At 50.2% G+C, this 17,376-nt stretch overlaps 7 protein-coding genes across 8 annotated transcripts; 2 read left to right on the forward strand and 5 right to left on the reverse strand.

Moving 5' to 3' along the window:
- Window positions 1–41: 41 nt before the first annotated feature.
- LOC119549025 (endoribonuclease Dcr-1) lies at window positions 42–7,243 on the reverse strand. The gene is made up of 5 exons (XM_037856708.1): window positions 6,333–7,243; window positions 4,445–6,273; window positions 2,771–4,379; window positions 610–2,711; window positions 42–549 (listed from the first exon to the last, which is right to left on the reverse strand). Exons 1-5 carry the CDS (start codon window positions 7,141–7,143, stop codon window positions 139–141), a joined length of 6,762 nt encoding a protein of 2,253 aa, XP_037712636.1. The 5' UTR covers window positions 7,144–7,243; the 3' UTR covers window positions 42–138.
- Window positions 7,201–9,431, forward strand: LOC119549041. Its single transcript, XM_037856734.1, has 5 exons — window positions 7,201–8,228; window positions 8,288–8,893; window positions 8,949–9,002; window positions 9,062–9,172; window positions 9,290–9,431. The coding sequence occupies exons 1-4, from the start codon at window positions 7,416–7,418 to the stop codon at window positions 9,164–9,166; spliced, it is 1,578 nt and encodes a 525-aa protein (XP_037712662.1). The 5' UTR covers window positions 7,201–7,415; the 3' UTR covers window positions 9,167–9,172; window positions 9,290–9,431.
- LOC119549033 (protein vreteno) lies at window positions 9,070–11,635 on the reverse strand. The gene is made up of 6 exons (XM_037856720.1): window positions 11,251–11,635; window positions 10,787–11,200; window positions 9,912–10,728; window positions 9,671–9,855; window positions 9,421–9,614; window positions 9,070–9,362 (listed from the first exon to the last, which is right to left on the reverse strand). Exons 1-6 carry the CDS (start codon window positions 11,553–11,555, stop codon window positions 9,205–9,207), a joined length of 2,073 nt encoding a protein of 690 aa, XP_037712648.1. The 5' UTR covers window positions 11,556–11,635; the 3' UTR covers window positions 9,070–9,204.
- Window positions 11,636–11,744: 109 nt separating this feature from the next.
- On the forward strand, window positions 11,745–12,714 carry LOC119549092 (chromobox protein homolog 3). The gene has a single exon (XM_037856827.1). It carries the CDS (start codon window positions 11,823–11,825, stop codon window positions 12,534–12,536), a length of 714 nt encoding a protein of 237 aa, XP_037712755.1. The 5' UTR covers window positions 11,745–11,822; the 3' UTR covers window positions 12,537–12,714.
- On the reverse strand, window positions 12,550–13,703 carry LOC119549078 (mitochondrial ribosome-associated GTPase 1). The gene is made up of 2 exons (XM_037856791.1): window positions 13,440–13,703; window positions 12,550–13,380 (listed from the first exon to the last, which is right to left on the reverse strand). The coding sequence occupies exons 1-2, from the start codon at window positions 13,636–13,638 to the stop codon at window positions 12,608–12,610; spliced, it is 972 nt and encodes a 323-aa protein (XP_037712719.1). The 5' UTR covers window positions 13,639–13,703; the 3' UTR covers window positions 12,550–12,607.
- A 263-nt stretch (window positions 13,704–13,966) lies between these two features.
- LOC119549062 (O-glucosyltransferase rumi) lies at window positions 13,967–15,358 on the reverse strand. Of its 2 annotated transcripts, none has more exons than XM_037856779.1 (2): window positions 15,165–15,293; window positions 13,967–15,126 (listed from the first exon to the last, which is right to left on the reverse strand). In XM_037856779.1, exon 2 carries the CDS (start codon window positions 15,015–15,017, stop codon window positions 14,031–14,033), a length of 987 nt encoding a protein of 328 aa, XP_037712707.1. In that variant the 5' UTR covers window positions 15,018–15,126; window positions 15,165–15,293; the 3' UTR covers window positions 13,967–14,030. The 2 variants fall into 2 exon arrangements, with proteins under 2 accessions (XP_037712707.1, XP_037712699.1); XM_037856771.1 differs by having other exon boundaries at window positions 13,969–15,112; window positions 15,165–15,358.
- Window positions 15,359–15,450: 92 nt separating this feature from the next.
- Window positions 15,451–16,900, reverse strand: LOC119549047 (O-glucosyltransferase rumi). The gene is made up of 2 exons (XM_037856746.1): window positions 16,711–16,900; window positions 15,451–16,650 (listed from the first exon to the last, which is right to left on the reverse strand). Exons 1-2 carry the CDS (start codon window positions 16,844–16,846, stop codon window positions 15,551–15,553), a joined length of 1,236 nt encoding a protein of 411 aa, XP_037712674.1. The 5' UTR covers window positions 16,847–16,900; the 3' UTR covers window positions 15,451–15,550.
- Window positions 16,901–17,376: the final 476 nt, after the last annotated feature.

Raw genomic sequence — 17,376 nt, forward strand, 5'->3', positions numbered from 1 at the left:
GAAACAGAAAATTAAAATTCACGTCGATTTACACACAGATTCGACATATACAATTTATTCAGGATTTATACAAATGTTATTCTTAAATCTAAAAAGTTTTGCTTAAACCTAATGAAACACAATTGCAGCGATGACTCTTTAGTCTTTTTTGGCTATTAAGCCTTGCTTTTTGAGCTGGCGCAGAGCGCATTTGGCCGCCGTGCACTTGGCAATGCGATAGTTGCGCCCGATGCCACGGAAGGTTCCTTTGCAGAAGACATCCACGGTAACGCGCACCCGCCGCCCATCCGCCAGCTTCTCGGGCTTGCCGAACTTGGCTGTCTCCGGCTCCAGCTCGAGGAGCTCCCGAATGGGCGACTTTGGCACTGAGTTACTAAACTGTTCTATCTCCGGGCTCATCATGTTGCTGTAGACGTGCCACACCACGTCCAGCGACATGTTCGAGTCGAGAAAAATGGCCCCTGCGATCGACTCGAAAACATCGCCCAAAGCCTTGGGCACCTCAACGTCCTCCGCATCATCGCACTCCTCCTCGGACAACAAGTAGTACTGAAACAAAGCAGAGCACTTGTTATATAAACTGTATTAATAAGAAGTGCTAGAACTAACCTCCTCACTAATGCTGTGACCATTTTCCTGCTGGATTCTCACAAAGCGGTCAATCACATCATTTAGACCCGGCGAGAGATGGCGGAAGAACTTGTGGAAGCCATGGCGAACGGCTAGAGAGGCGAAAATTGTGTTGTTCACCAGCGCAGACCGCAAGTCCGTTAATGCGCCTGGCGAGTGCTGGCGGGGATCTTCGTATAAATGCCGTGTGATGAGGTAATCCAGCACTGCGTCGCCCAGAAACTCCAAGCGCTGGTAGCAATCCGTCAGTCGATTAGGAGTATAACTGGCATGTGTCATGGCTTGCAGAAGGTAGGACCGATCCCGAAACTGGTACCCCAGACTCTCCTCGAACTCCTCGAAACCACTGAGCAGTTGGTCCAGCTCCTCCGTGGCGTTGGGGGCAAAGTGCAGCAGAGGACTTCGTGGCGTGGGCCAAGCGCCGTAAACGGTAACCATTTTTTCGGCATTTGGTCTGGTGCTTCCCGGTATTCGCTCTACCTTATTCGCAGCCTCCAGCTGCTTAGTAAAGGGCAGCACCCTTACACCCAGCCAGGCCATGAAGAGTAGTGCTCCCCGGGGCCCACACTCAATAAGATAGGCTCCAATCAGCGCCTCGACACAATCGGCGATGGACTTATCCGGAATGCTGTGCTGTGATACAAGGTTGTACGGAATAAAGCAGCTAAAATCATTGCAGCTGTCGTTGGAGTCGTCTATCTGGCCAGTTGGGACACTTCCATTGTGCCCCAAGCCCAAGGCCTCGGCTTTTTCGCGAACCATCTCGCAGATTTGCACGCTGCTTAGGTTCTTGATGTCCAACAGATCGGCCAGCTTCCAGTGGTGCGTAGGGATCTTCGCTTCGATAAGCGCCTTTTCCAGCTCCTTCGGCACGTAGTAGCAGGGTGGCAGCCAGTTGTCGTGAGGTTCGAACTTTGTGGCTATCATGTACTCGCCCAGTCTCTTGCGCCTTCCCAGGCGATAAAGATTTAGGTTGGCCACCTGCTTTGAGCGCAGGTGGCTAAGCTTTCCCTCGTGTACATTCTCGTAGGTAATGTACAAATATGTGGTAATGGCATACTTGAGAAAGGAATCTCCAATGGTCTCCAGGCGCTCAAGATTAATGCCATCGTTGGCGTTGGACATGGTGAGGGCCTGCAAGATGATGCTGGGACTGGGTCCTGGATGGCCCACTAGATTCGGTTGACGATCGAAGCTGAATGCAGCTGGTAAGATGGATGATGATATGGGTTTCTTAGGAGTGGTTGGTTGGATTTCTGCTCGATCAAACTGCAGCCTTAGTTGCTTTTTATCCAAGTTTAGACGATGATGATCATTGTAGTTGTCAAAACTATCTCCGCATCCCAAAACCGTATAGGTCTCCTGCTCATGTCGGGACACCCAATCCGCATTTAGCTCCACTAAATCCGACAGCAGCAGCTCCCGCCTGTCACCCAGCTTTTCGGCCAGCAGCTCCTCCGTTACGTATGGCAGTAGTTGCTTTAACAGCTCTATCATCGATTTCTTTGCAACCTGAGCGGCAGCAACATCACTTCGCTTCAGAACCAACTGCTGATCGTGGGGCACCAGCATTCCGCAGCTTTCTATTTCCGTCTTAAGTTTAGCTATGGACTGTTCGTATCTGCCACTGGGATGTCCGTCCTGATCCTCCTCCTCCTGCTCGAAGTTGAATCCAATTAGCAGGTTCTTGGTCTGCTGGTATTGCCGCTCGTTGGCATTTGTTGCCTGGATTATGGACAGCTGTTTCTGGCGCTTTTCCACTTCCTGGGCGGTTTCGATGGTCTCCGCCTCGTTCTTGGATGTGAAAGCAATACGCCCTGCATCGATATCATCCGCCACATCGTCGTCATCCGAGCTATAGTTGTGGTGCATGTAATTTAGCGGTCCTGCGTTGTCGTCATCATCGTAGCTGGAGCCCAGCGAATTGTCAGAGTCGTAATAGTTAAAGGCGGGCTTTGCTGGACCCTTTCCTTTGCCCTTGTTACCTTGCTGATTCTGACCGCGCTTCGGAGCCTTGAAACCAGCTTCCCCATTGCTCACGTCCCAAAAGGTTGGCGATCCATACCGGGTCTGCTGATCGCCTGCAAGATTTATTTGATATTATTCCTCTCCCCAGCTAAATGTATCTAAAAAAACTTACAAAACTTAACGTTGGCAGGCAGAACTGGAAGGTGATAGGCTTCATCCTCGTCCTCGTCTTCTTGGTTAAAGGTGGCTATGTCGTCGGCCATGTCGTTGGACCAAGTGCCTATCTCAATAAAATCATCCGCCTCTTGGAGTTTCTGTTCGCCCTCAATGATAAGTTCGACGGCACTCTTTTCAGCATTATCGGCTTTGGAATCCTCATCTGGTGGAGTCTCCTCCTTAACCGGTTCCTTTTGAACATCACCTAAATCGTTTCCATTGACCAAAGCCTCCTTTTGCGAATCCTTTTGCTTAGACTCGCGGGATTTCTTTAGCACTTCCGATAAACTCCATCCAAAGTCCAGCATGGGCCATTCGAAATCGTCCTCCTCGATCTGCTGCCTTCCAAGTCCTAGATCCGCAGAAACCTGCTTGCGAATATCGTCGGCCAAGAGAAGACCATTGATCCGGTACAGAATGCAGGGCAGGCACACAGCAGTTCGCCACAAGGAGGCTGGAAATGGGTGCACGGTGCACAGCTCTGGCACAAGGATCTGTTTTTGCTCAAGATTCTCGCGCTTTGCCCGTTTCGTCTCCTCCGAACTGGTTGGCAGAGCCACTCCCTTGCGATTCACATATCGCGGTGTCAGGAAATTTAAACGAGCACTCGTATGATCCACGTCCAACAGAGGCTGCGAGGCATTCTGTATGGTCAGGCCGTACTTGACGAGGTAGTAGTGCTTGAACGTGCGGTAGTTGTCGCCGGGGAAGCAGCTGAGTGGTGAAAGGTGGGGACAGATCTCGGCCACGTAGAAGTATTGCGGTTGATCCTGGTTGCGATACCATGGCATCACGACGGCATCTTGGAATCGTTGGGCATCAAAAGCCTGCGCTTGGCGCTCCTCATCGGGCACTGGTCGAGGCATTGTATTGCCATTGGCCTGGATGAGCTCTAGGAACTGCCAGTCGATATGCTTGCCGCCCGCTGGCGCCTTCACCGTGGGCACAATGAAAACACAGTTCTCCGTGGAGTCCGGATCGAAGAGCATGAGGAACTTTTGCAGCCGAAGTACATTGGTGAATGTGTAGTTCAGGAAACCGTTGATGCAGACAATCTGTTCGCTGGTAAGGACCACCCGCTCCTTGGCCAACTCCAGGGAAACCTTCACCTCACCGGAACGTGTAAAGATCGAGAAGGCGCTCAACTTTGGGATGCGTTTGCTTGTGAGAATGCCGAATCCCTGCTGGGCATCCTCGGGCGGATAAATTTTGCGACCTCGTGTGTTCTGCTCTTCGGGAATTGGGCACTGGAGCGTCAGCTGGATGAAGTACAGATAGCATGGTGATCCGGCCACCGGACGGCAATCGCAGAACTCGGAAGCAATGCGCTTATAGTAGTACTGACGCCGTTTTGTTGTTCCCGGACGGGGTTCATCGCTCAGCTGGACAATCTGCTCGTCCTCCGGCTCCAGATCAAAGCACTCCCAATCGGGCTCCAGGGCGCGGAATCCCTCCTTGCCAATGGGCTGCAACTGATCGTCCAGCTCACCAATCCTGTGTAGCTCCACGCATGCCTGCAAGGCAGCCAGTCGACGGGCCAAAGTCTGGGTGGGCATGGGAAGACCCTAAAGAATGGAAGGGTATTAGAAAACTGAAATTTCCTTGTATTAAGAACATTTCCCACACTTACCACAATGTCATGCTTTAATGGCGAATTAATGGGCAGCCGGAGTGTGTACTGGAATAGTGTCACTCCATCCCTCTGGCTCCGCGTGCAGCGCCACAAGGCCGTCAACTTGGTGAAGGTGTCGCTGGGCAGGCGAGCGCAGTACTTGTTGACCAGGGCTATGGCAGTGCCGAGATCCACGGAGGCCCCGGTCAGGAGGTGCGGCTTGGGTCGATAGGCGGCCAGGCAGGCACTGAAGCGCTCCGCCTCGCTCTGCTCCTGCTCCGGCGGCTCTGTGTTGGCGCACTTGGACAAAAGCATCTGCTCGATCTCCCGGTACTGTGCCATTTGATGCACCAACTTCTTGGTGGTGTTGGACAAACGATCTACGGTTTCGATTTTGGGAGATGGATCGGTCGTAGCTTCTGGCTCGGTTGGTACGCCCAGCTCGCACTGGAAGCGCCTAGACTTTCGTTCTGTACTGCTCTCACTTGGAGATGTGTTGCTCATGCTGACGGCTTCGTCGCTGGAGTTGCTATTGTCTAGAAATCCTAGAGCCGGCGATTCGTCCTGGATCTCCTGCAGCTTAATGTCGCATGCCGTCGGCGGCTGCTTGCTAAAAACTTCGGGATTAAGTATCTTTACCGTTCCGCGGGCCGTGCCAAAGGTATAGGGATCTGAGCCGCAGGAATTCGGCATCGCCGAGTCATCCGAGTCGCTCTCCCCCTCTGTGGTGTCGCCCGTTCCTGATGCCCCGCAAATGAAGCGATGACTTCGATCACTCAGCCGCACTGGACCAACAGGCGGACTTTCATAACTGGGCGCCACCAGGATAACGTGGTAGGCAGGAGCTGCTCGGGCCCGGCCTTTGCACTGGACGTAACTACGATATGTGGTGGGCGGATCCCATCGTACTACCAAGTTGCACTTTGGCACATCGATGCCCTCTTCCAGCACCGACGTGCCGATTAGCACATTGCAGTCGTGCATGCGGAATCGCTTGAGCACCTCCTCCTGCCGCCGGTGCTCCAATTCGGCCTCCTTGGGCTCTGTGGTGGGATCGGCAACTCGGTCCGTGGTGTACTGGCAGCGTAGGAACTTGAGATCTGGATCACGCCTGCTTACCTCCGCCAGCAACTCGAAGAGCACGCGCGCGGTATGGTTCTGATTGCAGTAAATTAGCGCACAAAGAGTGTCACTACCATCATGTTGATCCCGGTGGTGGCGTCTCGTATACACTCGTCTTCGGGTTCGCTGTTGGCCATTGTTTGACCCACTGCCCGGTTTATTCTTCGAAGGCGCTGGACTAGGAGCAAGACGAGCGGCGCTCCTCACCGCCGGCTGTTTGTCCTCTGACGTGTGCAGAATCTGCTCGAGATTGGCCACTAGGGCTCGTGTCTCCGTTGGCTGTTGCTCCAGTTGGTCTACCACTCGACACTTGTTCTCCAACGCATGCGATAATCGGTTAAAATCCGCCTGATCCACCTGTTGCCGCATCCTGCGCAAGCCGTCCGCCTGAGTATGCACATCTTCGGGCTTAAAACACCGCAGTGTTTGCAGCAGACGTCGCACTTTGGGGCTGGAATAACGTTCGATGGTTTGACGTGAGTCGCCACCAGGTCCTTGGTGCCGCAGGAACGCGTTATCGCACAGGGAGTGCAGTTGGATGAGGGCCGTGCTCACCAGGCAGTAGAGCAGGTAGTGCCGCTCGTGCGGCGTCTTCACCTTTAGCTTCTCGTTGCAATGGTAAAAGTGCTGGGCAGCCCGCTGCGTGCACCAGGGCCCCATCTCGTGGAGCACTGCCAGCAGCGAGTTGATGACGTTCAGCGGGTCCACCTTGGGATCGGGTATGTCTGGAAGGGTAGTTAGCGGGGTTATTATATGATTGATTACTTTCTCTCTAAAAACACACCCTTCAATTCCTCCATGAACTGGTCCGTGCCATAGATTTCGTATGGATCGTACCGGTGATCTACCAGGAAGGACTTGTGGGTGTTGAGAACGTCGGCTAGCATCAGGGACAGCTCGTCCATCTCGAAGGGGGCGCACTGCACGATGTACTCGTGCGGACGGGAACAGTAGCGCAGCACAGTGACGATGTCGCTGGCCGTCTCGATCCGGCAGAGCACATTACGCTCCAGGGTGGCGAGCATGGCGCTCAGCTGCTGCAACTCACATCCGGCGCTGTGCAGTGGTCCAGCCAGTCCGAGTATGCGCGGTCTGTCCGCCGGCGCAGCTGGTATAATGTGCTCCTCGAAGATGGGCATAATCCTTTGATAGACCGCACTGTCGTGACAATCCTCCAGCACAATCAGCTCCACGCTGCTGAGCAACAGATCGCGACCCTGGAGCAGGCTGAGAAATCCCTCTGGCCGCAGAATGGACACGTGGTAATCCGTCCAGCAGTGGGTAAAGGGAATCTGCATGTCTGGCTGCTCCTGCCACACCCGCAGGTCGGTCAGGTGGGTGAGCATCGTGTAGATGGAGCAGGGCTCCTTGCTTACCCCTACCTCGCAGCTCAGGTAGACACTGACCCGACCACGTTGACGTCCGCGTCGCGACAGCTCCTGGAGCAGCTTGAGGGCTATGAACTCCTTGGAGCTGCGGTGGCCCAGGCAGATTATGGTGTTCCGCTCGTACGCCGCGGCCAGCAGTTCCACCTGGAAGTCACGCGGCGTGAACACGGTGGTGTGCAGGTTGTTGTCGCACCAGTGGAACGCCATCGTTGCCAGGGGAATCACTCAACTCGTGCCTGGAGAGGATTTCTGCAAAAAATTCTAAAGCCGGCACTACCTAGTGTGACCGTTTACCGGGGTCACCAAAAGGGTCCAACAACACCCTTCACATTTCATTGCTTTGGCCACACTCAGCTGTGACTTGAAAATGAATTAGCGCCCTGGTTTTTAGTTTTGCCTTATAAATTGGAAATTTAGGTGAAAATTGGTAATATCCTACGATCCCTTGCAGACAGGTAAGCCTAAAACTTAGACTACCAATGCGACGTTCGAAGGCCCCCTCGATGCGCCAGGCAGTAAAGCGCGAAGCCGATAATCCAGATCCTCTCGAGGAGCCACAATCATCTTGCTCCTGGCCCAGCATCTCTCTCCCGAGCGAATGGGGATCCTCCAAGGGCACCGAAAACCTGGGACCCCGAGAACTCAAGGCTGGCGAGAATCCCCTCAAGGAGAGCCGCATTTTCCATGTGCTCTGGCGCAATCAGACCACCAAAAAGCACAAGACATGGACTGGCAACGGAACCCTGGTGGTCACCGGATCCATAGTAACCCTTAAGGATGACACTGGGAAGGTTGTGGACACCATGACCGTCTTTAAGCAGCGCGATTTCAAGGAGAACGATCAGCTGCAAGTCGGCACCAGAGATGTTGAGGTCCAGGAGGAAATAAAAACACTCGAGGAGTGCGTGATCCAACGCAAGTTGGAGATTGCCACTTGGTGCCAGAAAATTGATGCACTCAATGGTCACTCGGACACATCACCACCTCCTGCGCCCAGTGCTCCCTTCAGATCCCATGTCCTGAAGAAAATAAAGTGCGAAGGAAACTTCACGGATGTAGAGAATCCTTCGACTTGGGGATCCTCCCACTTGGATGCCTCACCTCATGTTGGCACTGCTCCCTGCCTATCCAATGAGCTGGAGTGGGGAATAAATAAAAGAACATCTGCGGAGAAAGAAAATCCTGCCACCTCGGAATTCACCCGAGCGGAATATCTGTGCTTCCTAGCCCCAGCAGCACTCCAAGAGAGCATTCTTCTTTTTCTGGCTAAATACATTAAAAAATCGAAGGTGGTAAGGGATATTCACTCATAAAATGTTGAGATATTTTCAATATGATGATGATTTTTTAGGATCCTCCTTTCATAGATGAAATGGTCCAAGTGGTATGCGATCATCCCGTACTCCTTAAAACACTATTCAAGAATACACACTTTATGGAACTAATGGAGGTGCTGGAGCCCAATCTACCGCCCTGGCCAGAAATGGGGCTCTACGACTCCGCCAAGTTTGAGTTCGTCCATGCAATGCTGGACAATTTAGTCCTAGAGAAAAAAGTTAAATGCTGTGTTTTGGCGAACAGTCAGGATTGCTTGAGACTAGTTATCGGTTACTGCCAGAGCTATGATATAGACCAGGCGGAGCTGGATAGTCCCCAAAAAATAGCTGTTTTTAACTCCACTGAGAAACCAATGGTTGGCTTAGTTTTGACCAGTAACTTACCAGAGAATAACTCTCTCCGCTGCAAACACCTCATAATTTATAATCACAATGCCAGAGAGGAAGCTACTCAATTGCTGGCACTTAGGGAAATGGACACCAAAGAGTACACACTAATCACCTCTGGGGGTGGTCCGGAGGAACTGCAGTTTTATAGACGACTTGGTCTGATCACAGATAATGATTCCCTAGGGGATCTTCAAAATTACGGAGGAAAGCTGATGCCAAGCACTATATATGTGGGTAGTTTGAATTTTATGTTTGGAAAACAACTATTATATTAAAATTCTTTAGGAACTGGCATCTTGGAAGAAAATTGAACCACCCTTTGGCAATAATTTCCTAGAGGTAGGTTTCCTATAATCTTTACCCAGATATTTTTCCATAATTTAACGTATATTTTACAGGAATCCTCTATCTCTGATAGTCTGGACTGCCTTCAACTGGTTTATTCAAGGAAAACTAAAATAATAACAAAGAATGATTTAAATGATTCTCATTTAAAAACTTAAACTTCAGTGAGTTTCGTTTAACTTCTTTTTTTGCCACATTAGTGGAAGTTCAAAATATCCTGCATGTTGTCAATCCGAACGGAAAATTTATTCTCCTTCTCGCTGTAAATGATCTCATTGCAGGTCACGGCGGCTCCCAATGGGAAATGTTGCTCAAGTCGATTGATCTGGTCAGGGGTGAGCTCATCAGGCAAACCTTAAGTGAATGATAATCATAGGAATATGATAAATATACTACCGCTACTAATACTCACCAATCACAAACAGCTCTACAGTCATTACTGGGAAGATAAACTGCGGTGGGTAGGCCCTTATGTCGCTGACATGGGTCGGCACAATGTTTCCATAGTCAATAAACAAAATTCTGGGATAACCATCGCCCACCAGTTCCAAGGAAACACCTCGACACCACTTCCCCTCGTACTTAGCTATACATAGCACGTCGTTCCTAAATTATAAAGAGTTATGTTATTTCCCTAAAAAGTGCACTGCAGGTAACTTTACGGTGGGGCGTAGGTTGCGCACTTCGCGATCTTTTCGCCATACTCCTGTATGTCCCTCTGCATTGCTGTGATCTCGAATGCCAGATCTCTGGGAGCGCAGTAGACAAAGCCGAAGTTGAGGAACGAGTTGTCCATCACAACTAGATCGATGTTCTTCCCAGTGGGTAATGGGACATGTGGAAGACACTGAGATAGAAAGAAGTATTTAAAAAGGCTAATGATATTCATAAGTTTGGTCTTACGTCCTCCTTGTATCCCAGTTCCGACAACGACGGCTCCACGGGTGTCATTATGGTCTTAAAAACACGGTTCAAGTTGCCGCTAGTTTCGATCTCGGTCATTACCACGATTTGCAAGCCCTGGCTATAGTCGTATTCGCGCTTCGAGTATTTAATATCGAAAACCAAAGATTGGTCCAGTTCGTACATGATTTCCCTTATGTTGGGGCCCAGAAGGCGTCTCGGAACTCCGCGTAACTGCACAGCCACGGGATAGCAAGGCAGGCTTGCTAAATAGGCACTACATTCGTACAAATAATCCAGCTGCGTAACTTCAATGCTGCCGAAATCAATGCAGACCACATAGATGTCCTTGGGATCGTCCACGTTGAGCACCATGGCGCGGAACATTCTTGTCTCAAACTCGCAGAGCACAATCTGTCCACTGACTGGCTGTGTCTGCAGTTTGGCCGCAGTTTTGCCCATCATCATCACCTCCGAGAGAACTGCGTAATAGGCGATATCCACGTGAATGTCAGCCGAGCGCACATAGACCACGTTGGTTTGCTCGAAAGCTGTGATCCTCACTTTGGACCCGGTCGGAGGCAGTCCGGGCTTTGGGAACTTTCGGCCCACCTTTTCGTCGAGTTTAAGGAGCTCTCCCTTGCCACAAGTCTCCTTGTGCAGGTCGTCCACATCCGCGAAACAGGAGGCGTTGCAAAAGGGCATCTTGCATAGCTTACAGAAAATATCCGTCCAGTTCTGGCACACCACACATTTGCTTATGCCTTCTTCCAACAGGTTTTCGGGTTTAAACTCCTTAGCAGCAGCAATTGTTGGCCTAAACGGTAGAGTAGTCATTAGAGTAGTCAGGATCTACCATAGCTGGCCATACTTACACTGGAATGGATCTTCCTGAACGGAAATGCAGAACAACCTGCGACATCCTTGTCTCGTCCTTCAGGTTATAGACATCGTGGCGCTCCAGGGCGAACTCATACCTGACATTGAGATATCGCTTAATCGGATCGTTGATGGCCAGCAGCGATCCCCCTTGGTAGTCCGCCTTGGTGACCAGCGGAGGCCGGATAAACTCCGGATGTTTATGTCTGCCGGCAGAGAGGGGAACCCCATGGGGCTGGATATTGATAGGGGTGCGTTCAGTTTCCAAGAAGGCTGGACCCCTTTTAGGCATTGGTTCAAGGGCCGATTGGAATTCGATATTTCGTTCCCGCTCCTTCTGGTGGCGGCCAGTGAAGCCCCTGATCAGATTTGGATGCTTCTCCACTCGCATACGCGCTGCCTCTAAGAATCTTCAGAATAGGGATAAATAAGGCCGACCATGCCAAAACTTTGAACCTACCCAATGTTGAGAAAATAGACAAAGTAAACGCCCGACCCTCGGCGGTATTCCAGGTCCTGGACGACAGTACGCCCAAAGAAGTTGATCAGCATTGTTTCGGTCACAAAGGAACTGCTCTTGGGGACCACCAAATACGGATATTTGATCTGCTTGGAGGCGCGATTCTCCTTTTCATTCTTGAGCGGCGCGGGAGCACCATCTACAAGAATGTGTCCCGATTCGTTGGTGGACTTGTTCTGCACTTCCTCGTAGAAATCCTTGGCTATCGGATCGAACCCAGACCAGTTTTCCTCAGCAGGCTCCATGGTACCTAAAGATTTTCGTTTTCCACCTGAGGATTTCCACCTGGATTCGAATTTCACTCCGAGCGCGTGGAATCGAAAGAGTATTTTTTCTGTATGTGCCTCAAAAGCCCAACCGAATAGCGGTAAAAACGAAAAATACCACAAATATACCAAAACACCCGTTTGGTATATTCAACCCATAAGCAAACGGTCACACTCGCAAGAGGAAGAAAAAACCCAAGCCATTTTAAACAAATTGTAAACAATCCTCGAAAAGCCCAATAAAAAATGGTTAAAAACGAGCCCAACTTCGTGGTGGAGCGCATCATGGACAAGCGCATCACCAGCGAGGGCAAGGTGGAGTACTTCATCAAGTGGCGCGGCTACACGTCGGCGGACAATACCTGGGAACCAGAGGAGAACTGCGACTGCCCCAATCTCATCCAGAAATTCGAGGAATCGCGAGCCAAGTCTAAGAAGCGTGGAGAGAAGAAGCCCAAGTGCGAGGAGATTCAGAAGCTGCGTGGCTACGAGCGCGGCCTGGAGCTGGCCGAGATTGTGGGCGCCACGGATGTCACGGGGGACATTAAGTACCTAGTGCGCTGGCAGTTCTGCGATGAGTTCGACCTGGTGCCCAGCAGTCAGCTATCGGAGAAGGATCCCCAGATGCTGATTGCCTACTACCAGAAGATGGCTCCCTACACGCGACACATAGCACGGCGGATGAAGGGCGTGCCGGAGGAGCTGCGATTGTCGGCCTCGCGCACCGCCTATCCGCACATCAGTAGTGCTCCCGTCGAGGTGCCCCAACCAGAGGTGGATCAGGCAGCGGAGTTGGTCGGCCATCTCGGTGGCTTGCCCCAGGTTGATCAAGTGCCGCAGCACCACACGCCCATGGATCTCGCCGATGATCCCGACGACCTGGCCAGCGTTTCATACTCGATTCCAGTGCCCGGCGTGGGTGACATTGGCATAGATGTGCCCATGACGGAGAATCAATAAGGACGCCAGCAGATTCTTCTGTTCAAATTTTAATCTTAGCCCTTAAGTTAACGTGACGTACGTATGTAAAGCTATCTGAAACCGCTGGGCTCATCCAGATTTATGTAGCCTAGCTGGCCGGAGCGAAAGAAGTGTATAAACTTTCTCGCGGCCGCCAATAAATTTGTCATCACCTCCACCCTGCCGTCGTACTGTTTGACCTTGTGGAACAGCTCCTCCCGATGGGAGTACTCCGCCAGCACGGCGCTGATATTGTCACTGGGTCCGGAGCTCAGTTTCAGCTTCTCCACGTAATCGTACCTGCGGTGACTATTCAGCCAGTAGAGCAGGTAGTCGGCTATCAGATCCTCACCCACTATGTGATCTGGGAGGCAGCCCACCAGGGCCAGCTTCATGCCCATCTCATCGTCTTTTATGGAAGGCTGTAGGATACCAGGTGTGTCGATCATGTAGACAGGCGGATTCTCTTGGATTTTGATGCGCTCCCCGACAGCTCGAGTGATGCCCGCCTCTGCGCCCACACGGGCTGCACTTTTCTTCTTGAGATGTACATTCCTCAGGACATTAATCACGGAACTCTTGCCCACATTGGGCACCCCAATGATCATGAGATTGTGCTCCGCCGCCTGGGTGCGATTGAAGCGACTGCTCTCGCCCACGAGGCGAGTGGCCAAGGGCAGGATGTCCAGCACGCCGTGATTCCGCTGATCCTTGCAGTTGGTGAACAGGATGTGCTGGAGTTCGGGCTGTTGTCTTCGCAGTTGCTGGAGCACATTCTTTTGCTGCTTGGCGCCCAGGAGATCGACTTTGTTCAGAACCAGAATATGCGGTTTAACGCCACTTCCTAGGGGGAAATTTCCGATTAGATGATACTATTGAATGGAAGTTGGGTTGTTTACCCACCGGTGATTGTGTCGAAGAACTGAGAGTTCCTGCCCGCCAGTGGGATGCGTGCATCGTGGATTTCCACTATGCAGTCGACATTTCTGAGCTTTTGCTGGATTTGGCGCATTCCCTTGGTCATGTGACCAGGGAACCAGTTGATCCGCTGTTTCGCCGGCAGCCGGAACGCATTGCGGAAGGGATTCAACTGAGCTGCCATGATGCGGAACCCATGTAATGCTTTCGAATCCAAATCAAAAACTTTGAACAGCTGTTGGCCAGTGACGTAACAATTGACCACAGGCTGTGAAATGTAGAGGGGTCACACTGGTTGGTAGAATTTAAAATGTAAATCAAATTGTCAACTTTAAGCTTAATTAAATTGTCAATTTTAAGCCTAATTAAATTATCTGGGTTAGCTATGGGAAGACTAATAAGCCATATTCAGGGCTAGATCTTAAAGAACACCAATCAATTCTTTTTTATACCCACCAATATTCCAAAGTTAACATCCTGCGAGTGGGTGTGGAAACACTGGAAATTCGAAATGATTTTCAAGCGTTATTTATTTTTCCTATTTTGTTTTTAATTTATTAATACTTTTAGATATTATTACCCGCGATACAACTGGACCGCTCTTTTGTTGGACACCTCGAGTAAGCCCGTCTTCAGATGTACTTTATAAGTCAGCAGCTTTGCGTATTCCCGGAGCAACTTGCTCCAGTAGCACTGGACATCCTCCATTCGTAGGTGGAGCCAAACGAATTGGTGTCCCCTTTCCGCAATCTCCTCGGCTAGATCATCATGCTCGCGCAGATACAGCACCAGCTCTGCCAGCTGCTCCACATCGGCGTCGCTGGCCACGGGAACGTAGTGCACCCAGGGCTTCAGTTGGCTGTAGAAGAACTCCTGCCACTGGTCGCCCACATGGAGCACTAGCGAGCGGCAGAGCAGGATGTGACGCAGTCGGAAACTGGCGGCCACGCCCCGGAAGTTAAACAGGTACTTGTACTGGCAGTGCTCGACCAAAAACACCTCCTCTGCGGGATCAGCATCGATGGGGTGGCCAGCTGTATACTGGGCATCGACCAAATTTGGACATCTGCGGGAGAGCCTCACCAGATTGTCCCGCTCCGGGGAAGAACGAGATCCTCTGAAAAAAACCTTTGCTTGCTTGGCATCCCAAGGAATTTTAGCCGCCCTAGCCGCTAAAAGTTGGCGCATCCAGTCCCAGCGACCCAGACCGTGGGGATAATGCTGTAGGATGGGACCCGTGGTGGTCCAGAACGACCACGCAGGGTACATAATGTCCAGGTGACTGTCCGTGGTGGAGTAGGAAAACACCGGACCACTCAAACCGGACAGAAAATGAACCTGTGGCCAGTCGCGCACATTGAGAACCAGTTCTAGATCTGGCAGATCACCGGCAATGTCCAAGAGGAGATCATCCACGTCAGCACATCGCTTGGGATTCGAGCAGTTCTCCTGGCGATAGATGCGCCCGCGGATTACTTGGTAAAAGGTGCCTAACCGCTTGGACTGAGCCATCATCTCTGGTGAGATACCTTTGCCCACATAAGGCTCCAAGTCTTTCCGCATGGTCTGGGCATGGCAGAGGCACTTCGAATCACCGGGATCACATGGTTGATAGACCGCCAGCGCCTTTATGATCTGCGGCACAAAGTCGTAGCTGACTGGGGGATATAAACTATTAAAACATTACTTTAAAAGGAGACATCATCTTACTATTAGAATTTGAAAACTGCGCGATGGCTGTGCATTTGTCCTGGGAGACGGACCGCGCATTCGGTACACAAAACAGAAGCAGGGCTCCTACTAAAAGACATCTCTTTGGCAGGGTCATCGTTAAAATTTTGAAGAATTTACATGTTTTTCTTCCAAATTTACCTAATTATACTGTGAGTCCTGAAACAAATGATGTCTGATACTCGTATTCAACATTTTTAAGAGATAAAAAAAGATAAATGTGTTTTATAATTATTACTTTTGAGGAATATTAAAAAGTAAAAAATAATTGGAATGTGGACAGTTTATAGAGATTAACGGTATCTTAAAAGTAAATGCTTTTATAAAGTAGTGAGAAATCGTTTGACTTAATACTAATTTAGTCCCTACAGCTCATCTTTTTTAAGTGAAATATAGATTAGCTCATCCTCAGGCTTCACCTCGTAGTTCAGAAGCTTTACATAGCTCTTCAACAGCTTTCGCCAGTAGCACTTGATGTCCTTCATGCGCAGGTGCTGCCAGATGAAGTCGTATCCTCGCTGAGCGATTTCCTGGGCCAGGGCATCGTTTCTCTTGAAGAATGACAATATTTCCTCGTATTCCTGCTGACTGGGGTAGCTCTTTAGCGGCACATAGTGCACCCATGGCTTCAGTTGGTCGTAGAAGAACTCCTGCCACTCGTCGCCCACATGGAAGACCAGCGACTTGCAAAGGAACAGATGCTTCAGCCGAAAACTGGCGGCCACTCCTCGGAAATTAAACAAGTACTTGTACTTGCAGTGATCCTCGAAGGACACCTCATCAGCGGCCGGTGCATCTAGTGTATCTTTGGGTGACTTCCAGCCCTGATTTTTGGTGTACTGAGCCTCCACCAGCTCCGGATTTCGGCGGGAGAGCAGGATTAGGGAGTCCCGCTCGTCGGAGGTGCGTGAGCCTCGAAAGAATCCCATATCGCGCTTCTGCGACCAGGGAATAGCTGCCGCCCGCTTCTCCAACTTCTCGCGCATCTGATCCCAGCGCCCGATGCCACGAGGATGCAGTTTGGTGGCTGGTCCTCCAGCCCAGAATGTCCAGGCAGGGTACATGATGTCGCGGTACTCCTTTGTCTTGGAAAACGAGAAGACCGGACCACCAGCACTGTTACCCCAAGCGGTATTTAGTTGCGGGTAATCCCTGGTGTTTATCACGAGATCCATGTTGGGTAGCGTCGCCACCAGTGGCAGGAGAAAGTGCTCGATGCCCTGGCAGCGGGCTGGGAACATGCAGTTGGCATCCCGGTACAATTGGTGTCCATATATCTTGTATTTCGTTCCATATCTCGCCGAACTTTCGATCATTTGCCGGGTGACACCTGTTGACTTGTAGGGTGCGAGATCCCGCTTCAGAACATCCGTGTGGCAGGAGCAATCGGTGTCCTTGGGATCGCTGCTGCAGGGCTTATAGTCGGCATTAGCTTTCTCGATCTGCCGACGTATCTTGAAGCTTACTAAAATCAGTGGATTTATATTAAACCTAGTAAAATCAAAGCCGGCAACAAGTTGCTTACACTCATCCTGGTTTGGTTCGTCGGGTTTACTTGACCCACAGGATTTTTGATCTGCACTGCATAGTCCTTCATCGTCTGCACATGCTTTACTTCCAAAACTCACTAATAATATGACTAAAATATAATTTGTTAGCATTTCTTTAAAGGTAAACAAATTTTAGCTTCGAGTGCGGCGTCAGCAATAGGGTTGCCAAATGTTCATCGAATTATCGATAGTCGTTGAAATAGTTAATAATAATATATAATAAAATAAATAAAGTTTTGTAAAATGATTAAGTTTGTTAATTGTATCTAAATAAAAGTGTACAATTTTTATGATTTTCTTTTTTGCGACTAAATCATATTCATATGTTTTTTAAAACCAAAAATAAACAAAATAGAAATAAATTTCTGATATAATATATTAAAGATCCAAGTAAGATAATTGATTTTCAATAAAGTTAGCAATAAGAAATTCTATAACTAATCTGGCAACTTCGCCAGCAAAGCAGTGATTTAACTGTTATTTTCTTAGGATGACCATGCCACTCAATTTAGCAGAAAGCCTCGCAAAAACCCACATCGATTTGCAACAGAAGCCACCAAATGGTCACCCTAAGCGGGTAACTGTTCCCCGAGTTTTACTTTTCCAGACCGTGTGGACACACTGGCCGCTATTACCATTAT

The sequence above is a fragment of the Drosophila subpulchrella genome, chromosome 3R, assembly GCF_014743375.2.
Source record: "Drosophila subpulchrella strain 33 F10 #4 breed RU33 chromosome 3R, RU_Dsub_v1.1 Primary Assembly, whole genome shotgun sequence".
Lineage (NCBI taxonomy): Eukaryota > Metazoa > Arthropoda > Insecta > Diptera > Drosophilidae > Drosophila > Drosophila subpulchrella.

Bases quoted from the DNA above. Each gene is read 5' to 3' on its own strand.
- LOC119549025 (XM_037856708.1), bottom strand. From the start codon at position 7,143: ATGGCGTTCCACTGGTGCGACAACAACCTGCACACCACCGTGTTCACG. The intron at 6,274-6,332 runs GTGTGTTTTTAG...CTACCCTTCCAG, and splicing joins GTTCATGGAGGAATTGAAGG to ACATACCCGATCCCAAGGTG. The intron at 2,712-2,770 runs GTAAGTTTTTTT...TAAATCTTGCAG, and splicing joins GCCTGCCAACGTTAAGTTTT to GCGATCAGCAGACCCGGTAT.
- LOC119549041 (XM_037856734.1), top strand. From the start codon at position 7,416: ATGCGACGTTCGAAGGCCCCCTCGATGCGCCAGGCAGTAAAGCGCGAA. The intron at 8,229-8,287 runs GTAAGGGATATT...ATGATTTTTTAG, and splicing joins ACATTAAAAAATCGAAGGTG to GATCCTCCTTTCATAGATGA. The intron at 9,003-9,061 runs GTAGGTTTCCTA...TATATTTTACAG, and splicing joins TTGGCAATAATTTCCTAGAG to GAATCCTCTATCTCTGATAG.
- LOC119549033 (XM_037856720.1), bottom strand. From the start codon at position 11,555: ATGGAGCCTGCTGAGGAAAACTGGTCTGGGTTCGATCCGATAGCCAAG. The intron at 9,615-9,670 runs GTAAAGTTACCT...TTTATAATTTAG, and splicing joins TGCGCAACCTACGCCCCACC to GAACGACGTGCTATGTATAG. The intron at 9,363-9,420 runs GTGAGTATTAGT...CATTCACTTAAG, and splicing joins TGTAGAGCTGTTTGTGATTG to GTTTGCCTGATGAGCTCACC.
- LOC119549092 (XM_037856827.1), top strand. From the start codon at position 11,823: ATGGTTAAAAACGAGCCCAACTTCGTGGTGGAGCGCATCATGGACAAG.
- LOC119549078 (XM_037856791.1), bottom strand. From the start codon at position 13,638: ATGGCAGCTCAGTTGAATCCCTTCCGCAATGCGTTCCGGCTGCCGGCG. The intron at 13,381-13,439 runs GTGGGTAAACAA...ATTTCCCCCTAG, and splicing joins GTTCTTCGACACAATCACCG to GAAGTGGCGTTAAACCGCAT.
- LOC119549062 (XM_037856771.1), bottom strand. From the start codon at position 15,282: ATGACCCTGCCAAAGAGATGTCTTTTAGTAGGAGCCCTGCTTCTGTTT. The intron at 15,113-15,164 runs GTAAGATGATGT...TATATCCCCCAG, and splicing joins GCAGTTTTCAAATTCTAATA to TCAGCTACGACTTTGTGCCG.
- LOC119549047 (XM_037856746.1), bottom strand. From the start codon at position 16,846: ATGCTAACAAATTATATTTTAGTCATATTATTAGTGAGTTTTGGAAGT. The intron at 16,651-16,710 runs GTAAGCAACTTG...CACTGATTTTAG, and splicing joins CGAACCAAACCAGGATGAGT to TAAGCTTCAAGATACGTCGG.